Below are 17566 nucleotides of genomic sequence, written 5' to 3'. Positions count from 1 at the left end.
TTGTTTATTTTTTAATTTTTAAAAATATTTTATTAATTAATTTTAGAGAGAGGGGAATGGAGGGAGAAAGAGAAGGAGAGAAACATCAATGTGTAGTTGCCTCTTACGCACCCCCTACCAGGGAGTGGGGGGACCTGGCCTACAACCCAGACAAGTGCCCTGACTGGGAATCAAATCGGTGACCCTTTGGTTTACAGGCCTGCACTCAATCCACTGAGCCACACCAGCCAGGGCTATATTTCCATTGTTTAAAAAAGAAGAAGAAGAACTCTTTCTTGTCTCCACATTCCCCTCCATCTACTGGCCCATTTCTGTTTTTGCTTATAGCAGAGCTCCTCAAAAGAGCTCTCTGCACCTCCTTCCCTCCTATTTTCTCTTGAACCTACTTCATTCCATTACAAGTCCCAAGCAGTCCCATAGAAATGCTCTTGGCAGGACCAACGAGGCCACACACTGTCCAGTTCGGCATCTTGTCCACCTTGACAGCCACTTAGAATACCTCCCAGTATCTGTCCATCTCACGTGCAGTTAGTGTAGTAAAGCTGGAAATAACTTACTAGGTTCTTCATTCCCTGGCACCTCACCCCTATCATGTCCTCCCTGCTCCCCTCCACCACCAGCCTTTTCTCTATTCCTTACTTCCACCTCCCAGCCTTTGCTCTGGCTGTTCTCTCTGCCCAGAGCATTCTTCCCTCGTATCCTCGTGCCCTGCTCCCTTACTTCCAGACCCTCCCTGATCATTCTGATTAAAGAAGCATCTCTACAACCCCACCTCCAGCATCACTAAGCCTGCCCTTCTTTTATCCGCAGCAGTTATGGCCATCAGACACATGATACTCTTATTTGTGTATTGTCTTTCTTTCCTCTCCAGAATGAAGTGAAATGGGAAAAGGGCTTTGTCTGCTTTGTTCAGTTTGTCTGCCACGTGTGTAGAACAGAGACTGGCTCCCAAAAATATTACTTGTTGAATGAATGAATGAGCACAGGAATAAACTGATGGAAGAACAGGAATGGTGGACTGCAGTCCAGTCTGTGTAATGTTAATGTATATAACATGATATAAATCACCATCAACCCCTAGCACAGGGGTGTTGAACTCATTCTCACCAGGGGCCACACCAGCCTCGTGGTTGCCTTCAAAGGGCCGAATGTGATTTTAGGACTGTATAAATGTAACTACTCTTTAACTGTTAAGCGAGAGCTCGTTGCTGCTGCTGGGTAGAAACAAGGTGCCGGGCTGGATAAAACAAGGCGGAGGGCTGGATTCAGCTCATGGGAGTTGTGTTTGTCACCTGTGCCCTAGCATATTTTAGTTTTATGATATTCTTTCCTGTCTGTAGCTTAATAGCTAACTTTCCTCCATATTATCAAAATAGTATGTTGTATTGCTTTTCTTTGTGTGCTTTTTTAGTCTCTTGATAAAGAGAAAACTTTAATTTGTCTTGAATTATTTTTAAAGCATGTATGAAAGTAAACTTTCCATTAATATCTTGGGTGACTACAAATACAGCTTGTCCTGGGACATTTATTCAGTGTGGGACTCTCTCTAGTGTGAAGACGATTTGGCTGAGAAGAGAAGGAGCAATGATGTGCTTCGCAGGGCCATCGAGACCTACCAAGAGGTGGCCGGCCTGCCTGACGCTCCCCCGGACCTGGTGAGGCTGAGTTTGAAGCGGCGCTCGGACCGGCAACAGTTTCTAGGTAAGATGGAGTAAGAAAAGTTAAATCAAGGCACATGCCACGCTTTTCCTTGAAGAGTCTGAAGGCTACATGTATTCTTAGAAGAGTCTAGTACATGGAAGGAAACCTGAGTTAAATAACTACTTTCAGGTAACTTACCTGACTGTTTCTTAAACTAAAATAGCAATCCTAACCTTGCTAATCACAAAGACACTGATGATATTCTTACCCCCTTTCCCTCCTCACCTCACCCCACCCATTTTAAAATTGAGGCAAATGGGATGCTGAAAGCCTGGATAATTTGCCTAAGGAGTTATAGCTAATCAACTAATAGGTCTAGAATCAAAAACTCTTTCTATTGTGCCAAATTCCTTTCTGTCTTAACTAGAACAACCTGATTTGTGAAGGATAAACTAATCAGTGGGACAATATTTAGAGAGGAATATTAAGAGGTCCGGGCCCTCTAAAATTTTACTTGTAATGTTTGACTCTATACTAGGGAAAATAATAGGAAAGGTTTTTAATGATTTAAAACCTTTTAGTGCTTTGAGAAGAGCAGCATAAAGTATATCCTCAGAGTGACCCGTGTTCCCAGGGCCAAAGGCAGTGCGACTAGCTGTAGCTTACCTTCTTTATAACCAGGCTGTGATTCTGTCCCTCGTAATTTGTCTTCTGTAAACTGGGAAGGAAGAATCTAAGTCCATGCTAAGGTGGGCGCTAGACTGGCTGGGCCAGTTACATGAATGAGTCATCCATGGCATTAGGAGAGGCTCATATAAGCAATATTCAAGGCCAACTGACCCTTTTATCAGTTTTCTGAGGAATGGAATTGAAAGTAGTATGTCACTTTGGTAGGTGACCAACATCTCTGATAGGGGATGACCCAAGTGATGTTTAAAAAACAGAATAAATGGTCAGTTAGACTTAGAATCTTAAGGGTCAGTTCGGGGGAAGAGCAGCATGTAGCACACACACAGGATGGAAAAGGCAAGGCTGGGACTCAAGGGGAGGCACTGGTCTCAGCAGTCAAAGTCAATGCAACTGAGCTGTCCTCTGGCCACAGGCTCAGCTGGCTGTGCTTAGCACTGGTTACTGATTCAGTCCTTCAATTTTTGATATTTTGTGCATCATATATATTTACATTAATTTTAAAAATTTAAATTTGCCCTGGCTGGCATAGCTCAGTGGATTGAGCGTGGGCTGTGAACCAAAGCATTGCAGGTTCAATTCCCAATCAGGGCACATGCCTGGGTTGCAGGCCACGGCCCCCAGCAACTGCACATTGATGTTTCTCTCTCTCTCTTTCTCCCTCTCTTCCCTCTCTAAAAAGAAATAAATAAAATATTTTAAAAAATAAATAAATAAAATAAAAAATTTAAATTTATTTTAAAGAGAGAGGAAGGGGGAGAGAGAGAAACATCGATCTGTTCTTCAACCCATTTGTGCATTCATTGGATGATTCTTATATGTGCCCTGGCTGGGGATCAAACTAGCAACCTTGGCCTATCAGCATGATGCTCTAACCAACAGAGCTTGCCAGCCAGGGCAATTTTTACATTAATTTTGATATTTAAAAAGAATATATAAAAATCATTCATCTCAATTGCTGAATTGTGGACACCCGCTTGAACTTTGCACTGAAGGCCTCGCTTGCCTTGCTTATTCCCAGCCCGGGAGGGAAAGACTGCCTATGACCAAATTGAACCCTCTTCCACAGCAGTCTTTCCCTTTAGCCCTTCCCTGAGTGAGAATGAGGCAAGTTCAATAGAGGAGGCCCTGGGGGGAGGGGCCTGTGTGCAGAAGATGTCAGTGAAGGGGATGTAGCGATGAAGTGCATGCATAGTGGGATGCAATAGAATAGGTTTCCATGATGCAGAGGGTGGGGCAGGGTGGGGGCGGAGATGGCAATGAGAGCAGTTTCCACCAGAGCTTTGTAGTGGTTCACAGGGAAGGTTTAGAAGTGGAAGAAAAGTATGAAATTAATCTGGGCAGATGGGGGAAAGAAGGCTCCTTAGATTTATCAGTAAAGGAATGAATAGCTAAGCAAACCTAGCCCACATTGGCCAGTACTGGGGAGCCAGCAATGGGACAGGTTGGTGATATTTTGTGCCCAACAATTTATCTGTTTGTGGGGCTATAGCTATTATTGATGGTCCTGAAGTGTTCTTGGTTAATACTCAGTTTGTGGACAAGTGAGCCCTTTAGGTAATTAATTTTGTCATGTATACTAGTCTTACCCTGTACATTTTCTCATATTCCATTTGTCTTACCTACTTTGGTGATGAGTAGTGACAGTCAACCCCAGAAATTTTAATTTTCCACCAGATAGCTTTAAAAATTAATTGAAGCTAGTGTTTCCTTGACTCCTGTAAGCATAGTATCCTATCGTCCACCAGAGGGCCCCATAACACTGGATGATGTCTCCTTAGCTACAGAAAGAGGTTCCTGCCAGGAAATGAGGGCACTCTTGGTTTAAACAATGTCAGCAGGGTACCTCAGTGCCTCTTCCAGTTTCACACAGGGTTCTAGATCCGGAAATCAGTTAGGTTTTCAATTTGTCGGTTTTCTGTTCATAATTTTTTTCTATTCATAATTTTAAAACTAATCTTAATAAACCAAAAATATCTCTGTACAACTTTTTTTTTTCAAGGAATTGGTAACTGAAACGTTCTTAAGATTGAATTTAACCTAAAAAAGTAAATGTTAATTAACTCAGAAAACAAGACTGTCTTTAAGTGTTTATAGTCAGTATTATATTTAGCATCTATTTATAGGAGTTATTGACACCATCGCAACTGCATGCTGAAATCCTAATAGGTACTTAGTTCCGTATACAGGGTCAGGTTCAAGCTGGTCTTCAGGTTCTGTTGAATGGTCTTGATTTAAGTCTCAATATAAAGGTATACATAATCTGTTTTTATTTCTATTATTTCTATTGGATTCTCTTTTTCTTCTCTTCCCACCAAATCAGGTCACATGAGAGGTTCTCTTGTTACACTGCAGAAATTAGTTCAATTATTTCCTGATGATACTTCCTTAAAGAATGACCTCGGAGTGGGGTATCTCTTGATAGGAGATAATGATAATGCCAAGAAGGTATATGAAAAGGTGAGCAAGCAGCAATCTTCTGTTAACTACATCTAATTATATTGAACATGAAGTTCTAATGTTACTTGTATATTGCATTTAATGCACCCTATCTCTCTCTTTTAAGTTAAATTAAATGGCATGTATTATGATAATGGACTTCTTAATACTGTTTTCATATCACTATTTTTCCCTTGATCAAAGATTTTAAATTTTAGTTGACACTTGGTATATCAAAACTTTCAACCTATAATTGCAGTATTTTTAAAACTTAACCTTTTTCAGTCCACAAACAGCCTTTCTAAAAGTGTTCTCTGTGATAGGAAGAGAAACTCAAGTTTTTTCTGAACTTTGTAAAACACAATCCTTTCCTTTTCCCACTAGAAGTCTTGTCTACAGAGACACGGGACTCAGTCTTTCGGGGATAGGGAGTACATGGCTCACCTCTCAGAGAGCACTGACTCTGACCCTCTGCTACAGTGCCTTTCAAAGGATTTCTGCCTTGCAGTGGACTTTTTAATAAATAACCTCCAGGTCACAAGTAACTATAAAATCTAGAAAACCATGACTTCTTCAAGCAATGAGGGAATTCTTTTGGTGTGAAGCAAACAGGGTACCAAAGAAACTGGAGAAAGTTAATGCCTCTGTGAAAGAAAGATGAACACATGTATTTGTTGTTCTTTAATTTGGCCTTTATGTCTGCGGTTTTCCAGTTGGTGCTGTTTGCATCAAAATGCTCCTCCTCAGGGAGAGCCGGTGTGATTCCTTCTGTTTTTTAAAATGCTGGCAAGTTCAGTGTAAGGATTTCACACCCAGTCTGTGGACTGGTCCGCTCATAAAGGGGTGCTTTCCTCCTTTTGTTACTATAGATGCTTCACTGAAAATCATTGAATTTTAGAGCAGTTGTCTCTTCACCCTCGTCATAATTTTTATCTTTTCTAAGGGAACAGAAACAAAACCTTCACTTTTTATAGCATGTCAAACATGCATACAAAGTGGATTCATCCTGCAGTGTTGAAAATCTGTGCCATCCACTAGCATACCTGTCCCAGGTTGCAAAGCATGTCCATGTGGGGCATTGCATTTGCTAATGGCCAAAACCTAACACTGAGCACCCTGTCTGGCAAAGTTTGAGTAAGGGATACATCATATATCTCAAATATTCAGGATTGTATGAATATAAGCATTGTTCAACTATATTCGATATACCCATTGACCTGCAGAGACTACAAAGATTGAATTGTAGAATGAACTCCTCCCTCCTTCCCTGCCTTCCTTCCCAAAACCATGACCACATTTGACTAAGAGCACCACGCCCAGGTGAGGTCAGGGCAGGGTCTGAAAACATATTAGTTTCTCTCACTCACTACGGACTTGTCCTTCCTCGCCTTCTCAAAGTCTTCCGTGAACATATTCACTCTTTCTACCTGATACTAAATCTCAGATACTGAAACATTTTTCTTCATCTTGAAAAATAAAATTTTCCTGATGTTGTTTACATGTTTGAAATCATAATCCCATCTCAATAAGCACAACAGGATGCAGAGAGTCTAAAATATAGTCATATGACACCACTGAGTGGGTTTCTTTTTAAAGAAGCAATAATAGACTGCAGATATGTGTGGGGTTTGCCTTTTATTTCTTCCCCTCACTCCAGAGTTAATAAGCTGTGTCTAATGGATTCTCTTTCCTTAACCACAGTTTATGGTGATATGTTATGGCTCAGTCAAAGATCATTTCCAGAAAACTGATACTTTAATTTTATATTTTTTCATGTTGATTTTTATCTTTGAGTAAATTAATAAAAGTTATTGATCATTCCCTTTCTGGATTTTTGCTGTATTTAGTTTCAACAAAGACCAACTTTAAAATGGTCAGAGGTAGGTCGCTCGCCTCCGCAGCTCTTGGAGGCGCTCCTGCATTCGTGAGTAACCCTGTTAGTGACACAAGGTCAGCTCCTCCTGCTCCTCACATATGTCCATTCTCCTAGCCAACAGCTATGTGTTGAAACCCATCACATAGCTTGGGAAATGGTTGCTAAAGGTACAAGCACAGTGTGTCCTCATGGAGTCTACAATCCGGTGCCAATTGACTAGTTTCTCTTTATTTTACCTTCTGAGTATCTTTCAGATCCCCTCTATGCTTATTTAACTCAGGCACTCAGCAGCTCTTGCCTACTAGGCCAATTTATCCTGTATAGGGCTGTGACCTCCCCCCTTCACCAACATAGACCACAAGTCCAACCCTCCCATCCTCAGCTCTAACTCTTCAGTGGCTCCCACTGCCTGCAGCTGTGGTCTTCAGTCACGTTTGAATGTGTAAGCTGCCAGTACAATATGTTCCAGCAAGTACCTGTGAAACGTATGTTTGTGTACCTATTATGTATACGTGTGTATGTACTAATATGTGATGGACATTGTAGAAGGTACACACTCGAAAATAAATTTTAAGAGGAAATAATATTTCAGATTGTTTTTAATTTCGAAATTAAAAGCTGCCCCAAAATTGTTCATTCTCCCTGAAAAATATACTTTAGTAATATCAATCTATAAACAATACTTTTATGATTATATGATCTTTAAAATTCTGGTAGTGTATCATGCAAAGGGTTTGGGCTGGGACTAGACATGCCAGCTATACCAGGATTTTTCGTCTTTCTCTGTGGCACGTGCACCGGCGCATGTGTGCGTGTGTAAAGAAAGAACCTGTTACATTGTTAGTATTAACGTCAGTGTGGGTTTCTTAAAAATCTTACACAGCCTTGTCCTTTTCAGAGGGCTTGTTGATTACAGCTGGATTATACACCCTGCACAGTCATGATGCACCCACATGCAACAAGCACAGTGGGAAGTCGGAACGAATCCAGCAGAGAGGGCGGCGTCTGGTTGCCTGATCGCCCACCCTCCCCTCCCCTCTCCCCGCATGGTGTGTCCGTGGGGCGTGGGACTGTCTGCCGCACACAGGGGAGGAGAGCCCTGGGGCCTGTTGCATAGTATCTGCTATATTTCAGAGACACGCCGTCAGAAGCTTTTTCATTTTCTACTCCCCGGTGGGTTATCTTGCACCTGAAACTAAACAGGAGCCTTTGTGATTTGCCTCCTGCCCTCTTCAATCTCATTCCCTTTTGCTGCTCCTGGCCCACTGTTCCCTTTTACCCACTTCCCCCTCGGCCTTAAATGCCTCTGCCCCCTCTGCCTCCCCTGATTCCTTTCCCTGGTGAACTCCCATTCATTCCTTAACACCTTTCATACCTTGCCCTGTCACACCCACCCCAGAGTGAGCTAGGTGTCCCTCCTCTGTACTCCCTGCATGCCTCATTCCTGTCACTATAGTTACACTTACCACACTGCATTACCATTGTCTGCCTCCAGGTCCTTCTCCCTCCCTTGACTGAGAGCTCTCCGAGAAAAGCGAGTGTACTCACTTATCTGTCTGTGTCCATAGCCTAGAGGAGGTCTGTGTGTGCTGATCACAAGATGGTGGCTTTGTGTCTGCAGGAGACAGAAATGTCATCTGTGTAGCTGCAATAATTATAGTAACCCCTTCAGAGTTGTGCTACCAGAAACATGATTGGCCTCAGTTCAGTTCCCTTTCAGAGGTATTGGTCGAGCCCCTCCCAGCTCAGCACCTAGCTTGGTAGTAGGTGCTGTGGAAGGTGCAGAAGAAGCAGGGTCTGTGCTTCCAGGGATTTAGTTAGGGAAGAAACCCTGCATGTGCCCATCCGTTCAGTCGGTGCTGACTTCTTGACCACCTGCCATGTGCCAGGCACTGTCGGAACACTGAGGATCGGCAGTGGGTGCAACAGGCACAATCCCTGTAGCGCTTATTTCTTAGTGAGGGAAAATAGTAAGTCAAATGGAAATGAGTGCCATGAATAAAAAGGAGTAAAAATGAATCAGGATAAGGAAGTTAGAAAGTGACCAGTGATGAGGAGGACGGTGTCTGTTTTAGGTCGGGTGCTGGGCGTAGCTTTCCACTGAGATGGTAGCCTTAAATCAAGGGCTTCCTCAAGGTCAGGGAGTGAGCTGTTCGGATAGCTAGAAGACTGGGGCCAAAGAGCACCACAAGTGCAGAGGTCCTGAGACAAGCGTGCCTTTGGCTTGTATCGCAGCAGTAAGGAGTGCAGGCTGCCTCAGAGTAGCTGGTGAGAGGCCAGAGAAGTGGAGAGAGAAGTGGACCGTCTTACTCTGAGAGAAGTGGAACCCCTTTGGGTTTTGAACAGAGGGGGGTTGACATCTCACCTAGGATTAGTGAGTCTATTTAGGGCCCCATGTGGGGAATGGGGGACAGGAGAGCAGGGCTGGGGGTGCAGGGAGGGGAGAAATGATAGACGTGGACCAGGGTGGCAGCAGTGAAGGAAATAACAAGTGATCCTGAATATATTTTAAAGGTAGTGTTGGCCGGATTTGCCAGTGGATGGGCTGCGGGACAGGGTACAAGCTGGAAATGCTCTAGTGTCTGTGGTGCGTTCTGTGGACTCGCAAAGGGCCTGGGGACCCTCTCCTGCACACTTACTCCTCCTGTGCAAGGAACCCATCCTGGCTGTGCCCCCTTTTCTGTTAGACTCAAGGAAAAAGGGGATATTCACTCAACCCAAACCTTCTTCATCTTTCACTTTTGTCCTGTAAATCAGTTTGTCTAAGCAGTTTCGCAAGAGGAATGTTTTAATTTCTCACTGCTAATATTTCATTTAGAGGCATTTTGAATAATTTATCTATAATCATAATAAATGCATATGGAAACAAACCGTGGTTTGATTTATTTAAAATATTTCCCTGGGTTTTATCACAGCTTACTGGATTTGCTCAGCACTTTATCCTCAGTCCTTAAAATGATCCGGACCTTCAAGAAATTCATGTTGAATCAATGGATCATGATATATTTCAAATGGAAATCTAAATTTTCTCTTAATTAAGGCAATATATGAAGCATGTATGTAAAGAAATGTATAATCATTCAGAGTTGACTTTAAAATAGGAAATTTAAAGTAATTTTTCTTCACTACTGAAAAAATACTGGAGCCATAACAGTTGACAGCTGTTTTGCTGACTTGCATTGTTGAAGTAATGCTTTAACAGTCATTGCCTTTTCATATTTATTTCTTCATTCTTGAAGTACTGATGTGTAAATGTGAAAACATTGAGTTGAGAGGAAATAGGGCCATTTAAGCCTAATATATTGCAGTGAAACAAAACACAAGTGTTTCAAGCTGTAACATCATAATCAAGCACAGCAAAGCTAATTAAAATTTGTTTTGACAGTCATTTGTGGAATTTGTAGTCAGTCACAATAGCTTTTTGTTTTCTTTGACTTTAGGTTCTGAATGTGACACCTAATGATGGCTTTGCTAAAGTACATTATGGCTTCATCCTGAAGGCGCAGAACAAGATTGCAGAGAGCATTCCCTATTTAAAGGTAACTGTCCCTACCATCACTCTTTTTTTATCTTCCAGTTCTTTTGAATGACTTGGACACCCTTGGCTGTGCCTTGTAGATTGGTGTGCACCGCTGAGTCTTTTCATGGTGAAAATGTATATCCTCTGACCATGATGTTCATAGGCCAGTGTGGATCTCCACCTCCATTGGGAGTGACCGTGACCTTCACAGGCTGGTTGGACCTCCACCATGACTGGGAGTGACCATGACATTTACAGGCCAGTGTGGACCTCCACCGTGACTGAGAATGTCAAATGTAGAAATACCAACTGTATGAGCAGAGACTCTTTGGAAAAGACTTTATGAAGAAATTCCTAAAACTGCAGTTGTTATTAGTTTTTATTGAAGCGTCAAAGGTGTCTTCCAAAATAATTAACATAATATTTTCAAATATGGGCAATGAATTAAATGTCCCTTTCACAATTGAATTGTCCACTAAAGCCTGTCCGAACAGGGCTCATGAACCTATGCAAAGTGAGGTAACGAATGCAGACGGAATAGTTCAAACTCCAAAAAGCCTGATAGCTCAGAATATTCAGATTGAAAATGCAGTCATTTTTCTCACATATCCAGTTGAATCCTTGTCACCTAACTAGAACCACATTTGGTCTAGTGCAGGGCTGCCCGGCAGAACCTTCTGCACAGCAGAAATGTTCCTGTACTCTCTCCTGTGGTAGCCACCAGCCACAGGTGCTTTGAGCACCAAAATGTGGCTTGTGGGACTGAAGAACTGAATTTTTATTTTTAATTCTAATTAATTTTAAGTTAAATAATAACATTAGCCAATGGCTATCATATTGGACCAGCAGCTGACTGAATGCCTGTGAACTTCTTTTTAAGTAGCAGTATATTACACTTTTACGATCTCTTTCCTTCACAGCACTTGAACAGATGCCAAATAACAGCCCACTGCAAATAGCTTGCATGTTATATTTGGCCAACATAATTCTACTGAAAACAATTTTAACTGCTTGTCTCTGTTGAGAATCTGAACATTTTATGTAATCATGCAGATGTCTGGTTTCTTGTGAAGGGTCCTATCTGGCCCCCACCCCTGGAGCTGAGCAGCAGTGTCCCCTGGAGAGGCGTGCACCCCACAGTCTGTCTGGGCTGTCCCTGGGCCACCACCTTGTGGGCATGTGCGCCTCTCTGATTTAAAGTGCTCTCCTGGGTTTGCTTTGACACGATGAGGGCCTGATAGGACTCTCCTGCTCCAGAGACAGGGAGATGGAGGGCAAGGTGGTCTGTTAACCAAGGAGGACCTTTGTTCAGGTGCCTGTCAGTCAGGAACCCGGACCACAGCTCTCCCCCTCTCCTGAGTGACCCTTTCCTGTTTCTCGCAGCTGCTTTTCAACACTGTGCCAGTGAGACTTCTTCCCAGGAAAACACTGCTTCTTATGAAAAAGCCTCAAGGAGGCAGATTTACTCCTTGATATTTAAATACCTTTACCTTTGTCCTTCTTCTACTTTTTAAAATTTATTCACTTGCTTTAATATTTTCTATTTTTTACATATTTTAATTTAGTACTTATGTGGAAGATTAGGATAGATATCAGCTAAGTGTTTTAGAATAGGATTTGTTTAATAACAATTACATTTTCAAAGATTCAAATTAGCTTTAATCATATCATATGTTTTATAAAGTATTTCATTAAAAGGTAAGAGCACATTTATTTGGAGAGGGAAGAAATAGTATTTGCAGTTGGGTCTCTATGACTTCGGATATATATGCACAACTAAACATTTTGGTTCAGGTATTTTTTAAAAAGCCTCTAGATGACTGATGTCCAGATTTGTAGAGTAAAATAAATGTGATAGATACCCACCCAAAGAAACTTTTTAGAATATTGAAATATGATCACACCCACAGAGACAATTCACAAAGCATCATGCTAATTTTGTGATCAATTAATGATGAATGTGTTGTTAAATTTAACTGTTATTACCTCCTTTTTTATTATACTCACATTGTAAATATTGACCAGTAATCTAACTGCCAAGCTCTAATATTAAGAGGAACTTGTCTGGTTCTTAGATTTTCATGGGGTATATAATGATTAAGTGAATCAGTGAATTAAACATGGTATTTAATTCTTTCACAAATGCCAACACGGTCTTCTCTGCAGGAAGGAATAGAATCTGGGGATCCTGGCACTGATGATGGGCGATTCTATTTTCACCTGGGGGACGCCTTGCAGAGGGTCGGGAGCACGGAGGTAATGCGTTCGTGAACTTTGTTTTAAAAGAGGATAGAGTGGGGGCAAAGAGAAAGTTACAGTTGAAAAAAACATTTTGAACATAAATTTTTGAAGGTAGTGACTTAAACGTTTTTGAAACAACTCAACAACTCCTACGTAATCTCATAAAGAATTTTTGGGATTTGGCTTTTACAGTTTCTGAAAGAAAGTATCTGAGGAATCATAAAAGCAATCTCTAAATTAGTGTGTCTCTGTGTGTATCTGTGTGTGTATATGATAGACATTACCTTAAACATATTTTTAAAGTATGAAATAAAGTAATATCTTCTAAACTATCTAAATATTTTTAAAATATTTTAACAGTTTGCTTAGATTTATTTTTATTTTGGAGCTTAAAAGGTAATTATTTTAGAGGGAAGTTTTTATTCAGCTGATTCCTAAGCACACTGAACCCCATGGTTAATTGTGTAAATTACCTTCTGAAATATTTAATATCAAAATTGAGATGAACACCTTTAGCAATACTAATAACAGGTACTGAGACAGAAAATATAGTAACTAAAACAAGTTACATATTTCCTTTGTGGTTGTTACATTTTCTGAGTACAACATCAACTTCTTTAAACATAATATTTGATCATTAATCCTAACAAATGCAGTAAATTCCCAAACGATCACAGTCAACCTGCCACGATTTACATGACATTGCTGGACAGCAGAGCTGCCACCACGGGACCCTGCACGGCTCTAGGTCGGACTCTGCTTAGAGTCAGGGTTAAAGGGTGAAGTGAGACACTGAATCTTTATAACTCTTGTATTCCATATATGTGACCAAGTGGCATCTAAGTATAACACAGCATCAGGCTGCTACAATTAATAACATGGGGCCATTTGGACAGTCAAAGGGGTCATTGGAGCAAGGGGTTTGGTGGTGGGGTAATGGCCAGCTAGAGACACGAACCTATCTGGGGTAACAGAGATTGAATAGCTGACACTTTATACATTTCTATGTATCTGTACCTTTCCCTCTCTAGCCCACCAGTCAGTCCATTGAAACAGAATGAGGCATGAAAGGTGAAGAGAAAAAAGGGAGAGGAAATTGCTGATTAGTAATCATTTTTTGTGTTAATTCTTTTAGATGTAGATGCCTGATCCCTCCTTTGAATGAGGGGGATAGGAAAGATTTTGCTGCAGTATCTAACGCTGGATAAATGTCTGTGTCTGATTTCTGTAAATGTATCTGTCACTAATTAATTTATCTTTGAACATCTCAGGGTCCAGGGCAAAGACAGATAAAAGGAGTCTATGATTTCTTCTCACATCGTAGATGAAAATAGCCCTTATTTCAAGGGCAAAGAATTCAGCACTAAACACTTGTTAAGGGCTTGGGGTTTGAACGTACGAGACTATTGTTCTATTAGCTTGCTTACTTATTAATATGCACAGAACAAACCGTTCTTGAATTTAAAAAGTGCACAAGGATTCCTTCTTACAGTGGAATAAAAACAAGCCTGTGGAAACCCCATGTTAGTATATTGTTAGTGCCCAGAATTGAATCTGTGAATTGACTGCCATGCTCTGAGTTTGCATATCAAGAAGCAACCATCCTTCATGGTCTCAGTGCATGGAACTTTGCTCCAGGCACCGAAAGAGAAGCAAATCCACAGCCTCTGTGTTGCAGAGGCTGACAATAAAATTGTTTTTGAAGAAGGTTTTTCGAATGGGTGTGTTTTGTATGGACAAGAAGAGGGAGGAAGACAAACCACAATAGTCTTAGCAATTCAGCCTCAGCTATTCCCAATATTTCCATAACTCCCAGATCCACATTCCAGCACTTGTCTCCCAAAATCTAGATTGGTGTGTCTGCTGCTTGCTTAGTGTCACCACCCAATGTCATAAAGACAGCTCTCTTGTCTTCCTCTAAACCATTCTGTCTCCTGGGTTCCATCTCTTCTTATTTGATGACATTAACAACTTCGCAAGATCAGCACTTGAATCAGCTCTAGCACCTCCTGCTTGGAGAGGCTCCCATCTAGACGGCCAGGGTCCAAGAAGTCCACCCATTGGAGTCCTTGGCACCCTTCTCACCTTCCCTCTTGCTCAGTCCAGGGCTGTCGAATGTTACCTTCCATGTCAGCGCTGGCTATAAGAACCTGGCTGTTGCTTCCTGCTTTCGTCTTAACCTTCTTCCAGGCCATCTTAGGTTCAAACAGGTGCAAAATAAAAATATAGTCCTGTTTCTAAGTGATGGCATTCACAGTCCTCCACCAGCCAGCTGCAGCCAACTGTTCTCACCACAAGTGTGCCTCCCAGGCCCCATGTTCACCGCGCTCCAGGCGTAAGGGACTCTGGCTGAGGTGGGGCCTGAGTTGGAATCGTTCAACACACTATTTCTGTGTCGGGTATGTGTGGAACCGTGCATGGCAATAATTTGAAATATAGAAAATGCATTGAAGAAGGTGCCCTCAGGGCACTCTATTTTAGGATTCCTGATTAGAGGCGTGAAAGGGAAATAATACCGGGGAAGTTTTCAGAGGATTCTAACTTGATGATTGATTTTCTGGCAACTCTTATTGAAAAGTAGTTTAGATGTTAAAGAAAGGTGGGGGCAACCTGGCTGAATTCTCTGGGTCTTCTATGTAACTGAAGATGATTTTACCTTCATTGAAGATATCATTGAAGATGACTTTTATAAAATTCCTCATATGTTACTGTCATGGTGTGTTTCTCTAAATGTTAAATGGGGGGGCACAGAAATCAGGGCCCAGGAGGACTGACTCTAAGTGTCAGGAAAGGGCTTAGAGATGGTGCAGATGTGACCTTGTCAGTGAAGCCAGGGACCCTGCATCCAGCACGGTGACTGGTAAGGCCAAGACTATCATTAAAGACTTCTAGCTCCTTGGCTGGAGCTTACAGCAAATGTTTTTCACTATTCTAACAATATACATAGTTAATAGAATGAACTGCTGATGATTCAGAAATTAATAAACCTTAAAATTTTAAAAAAATCACCTGTTGTAAGTAAAATCATCGTTCACTTTAATACTGAAAAATATAGGAAATGAAATCCTAAGTTTACATTGGACTAAATTAGTGAAAACAGTCTAGTGAATTCCAACAGTAAAATGTTATTTTTTTTTTTAAAGTCAGACAATTAGCTGTTTTAAGTTTCCGGTTTTTAAAGTTTCTCCTTTATGGCTACAATGTACATGTATTTCAAGGAAAACATAAAAATGGTCAACACATACACTCTTCACTTGACCTATTATTGAGAAAGGTAATTAAATAAGGATATCACTTGTGATGGTTTTTTATTTTTTTAATGATACAAAGATGTAAGGATTGTGGAACGAGTCACCACAAGCCCTGGGTTATAGTTGGAGATTTGAGGCTTTTTGAACCTCAGTTTCAACGTTTGTAAATTGGAGATATTTGCAGTTATGGGAAGGGTCAAAAGCCCATGACATGTGAGAGAGTGAGTACTAACCGATATGAGCCACTGAAACCGTGGAGCGGGCCTGCTGTCACACCCAATTTTTCCAAGGAAGGAAATTTTGAAGTATGAATAAGAAAAGATTTTTAAAAGTTACTATAGTATACATTTAAAGTACTCATATATCCGGAGTTTTATAAAGATACTCTTCTTAACCTGCTTGGTATTAAATGGCTATCCTTAATTGATCAAAATGTATATTTGAAATCACTCTTCCGAAGTAACCATTAGATCAGACCTATACTAACAGAGGGAGAAGACTGAGTGTCTCACTGGAGTCGCCTTCTGTCCAGAGGACAGCGGACTTTCGCCCTGCAGGAAGTGTGGGGAGGGCTGCTGGGAGAGCATATGGCCGGCCGTCATTGCAGGAGACATATGGAGCCGCTGCTCTGCAGCCAGCTGTCCCTGAAAGGCCTCGTCTTGGAGGCAACTCGTGTCACTTTACAGCCAGCCTGCAGCCACAAATGGTGCCCCTTATGGCAGGGGAGGAAAAGGAACAAAAACCCCCTTTGAAAAAAATCTAATATGGTCTATCACTCTATTAATGCCCACAGAGAATAATATTTCCTTTTGTCTACTTAATGGAATGGAGGATTTACCCTCGGTCACCGGGAGCTGGCTTCCTCAGTGCAGAGGTGGAAGAACCTACACGTGAAAAGGAGGCACTCCGATGTTAGCATTCCCAGTCAGTAAATGTAAATATCTTAGAAGAAGTTATCAAAATCATAGTCCTTTTCTTTTAAAGGAAACATAAAAATGGAATTAAAGAAATGAATGCTAGAATACATATAGTATTCTCTAGTGTCTATAGTGCCTTTAGTGTGTATAATTATTTATTACTCAACCAATAAGTCCCAGACTGTGCTCTGGACACTCTGAGGGAGACAGAGTGCCTGCAGCATGAATCCTTTATTAAAAGACTTCACAGCCTAAGACTGAAAATAAAATGCACACTTTCATGTGGTAATAGGTCATAACCAGACACCCAATCAAATGACAGTATTCTCACCAGTGTAACAGATTTGGGCCTGACTAGCAAGCTCTTTATTTAAATGTCACAAAGTAATACTTTATTTGCAGTGACTTGAATTTTAAAATGCATGAAAAATGCCTCAGTTGCCATTCATTTTTCTGTTATTTCAGGCATATAAGTGGTACGAGCTTGGGCACAAGAGGGGGCACTTCGCATCTGTTTGGCAGCGCTCACTGTACAATGTGCAAGGACTGAAAGCCCAGCCCTGGTGGACCCCGAGAGAGACAGGCTACACGGAGTTAGTGAAGGTGAGTGTTGACTTAGCCTTTATCCTCACCAAATCGCTGTTTGTTTCCTGCTCAAAATCAGGGTGCTTCTCGTGCAAAGGCATGTCAGGGAGGAGATAGATTTTCTATCCAGTGACATTAGCCAGAAGTTTAGTTGAGATGATGAAGAAAGGAATTTTTCTTAAAGAGCAGTTCTCACACATTCCAGCTGAACTCCTCCTTCACACTCTTAAAAATTATTGCATACCCCAAGGGGTGTGTGTGTGTGTGTGTGTGTGTGTGCAGGCTATGTCTATCAATATAATTATCAGAAATTGGAACTAAAGAAATATAATAATTATTCATGAATTCTTTAAAGTTAAAGCAACTCCCTTACATGTTAATATAAATAATTTATCAAAAAAATAACTAT

The 17566-nt window shown here is 41.2% G+C and overlaps 1 protein-coding gene across 10 annotated transcripts in view; it reads left to right on the top strand.

Annotated features, from left to right (window-relative positions):
• Positions 1-17566, top strand: part of ASPH (aspartate beta-hydroxylase) — a 200280-nt gene that overhangs the window by 139480 nt on the left and 43234 nt on the right. For all 10 annotated transcript variants that reach the window (XM_036031152.1, XM_036031150.1, XM_036031149.1 and 7 more), the window contains 5 exons: positions 1551-1701; positions 4652-4788; positions 10084-10182; positions 12330-12419; positions 17038-17175. In XM_036031152.1, the coding sequence (XP_035887045.1) occupies positions 1551-1701; positions 4652-4788; positions 10084-10182; positions 12330-12419; positions 17038-17175 (615 nt within the window). The remainder of the gene's footprint in view (positions 1-1550; positions 1702-4651; positions 4789-10083; positions 10183-12329; positions 12420-17037; positions 17176-17566) is intronic.

This window comes from Phyllostomus discolor, chromosome 7 (assembly GCF_004126475.2).
Source record: "Phyllostomus discolor isolate MPI-MPIP mPhyDis1 chromosome 7, mPhyDis1.pri.v3, whole genome shotgun sequence".
NCBI lineage: Eukaryota > Metazoa > Chordata > Mammalia > Chiroptera > Phyllostomidae > Phyllostomus > Phyllostomus discolor.
Note: the sequence above shows the minus strand (reverse complement) of the source record. Positions and strands in the feature narration are given on the sequence as shown.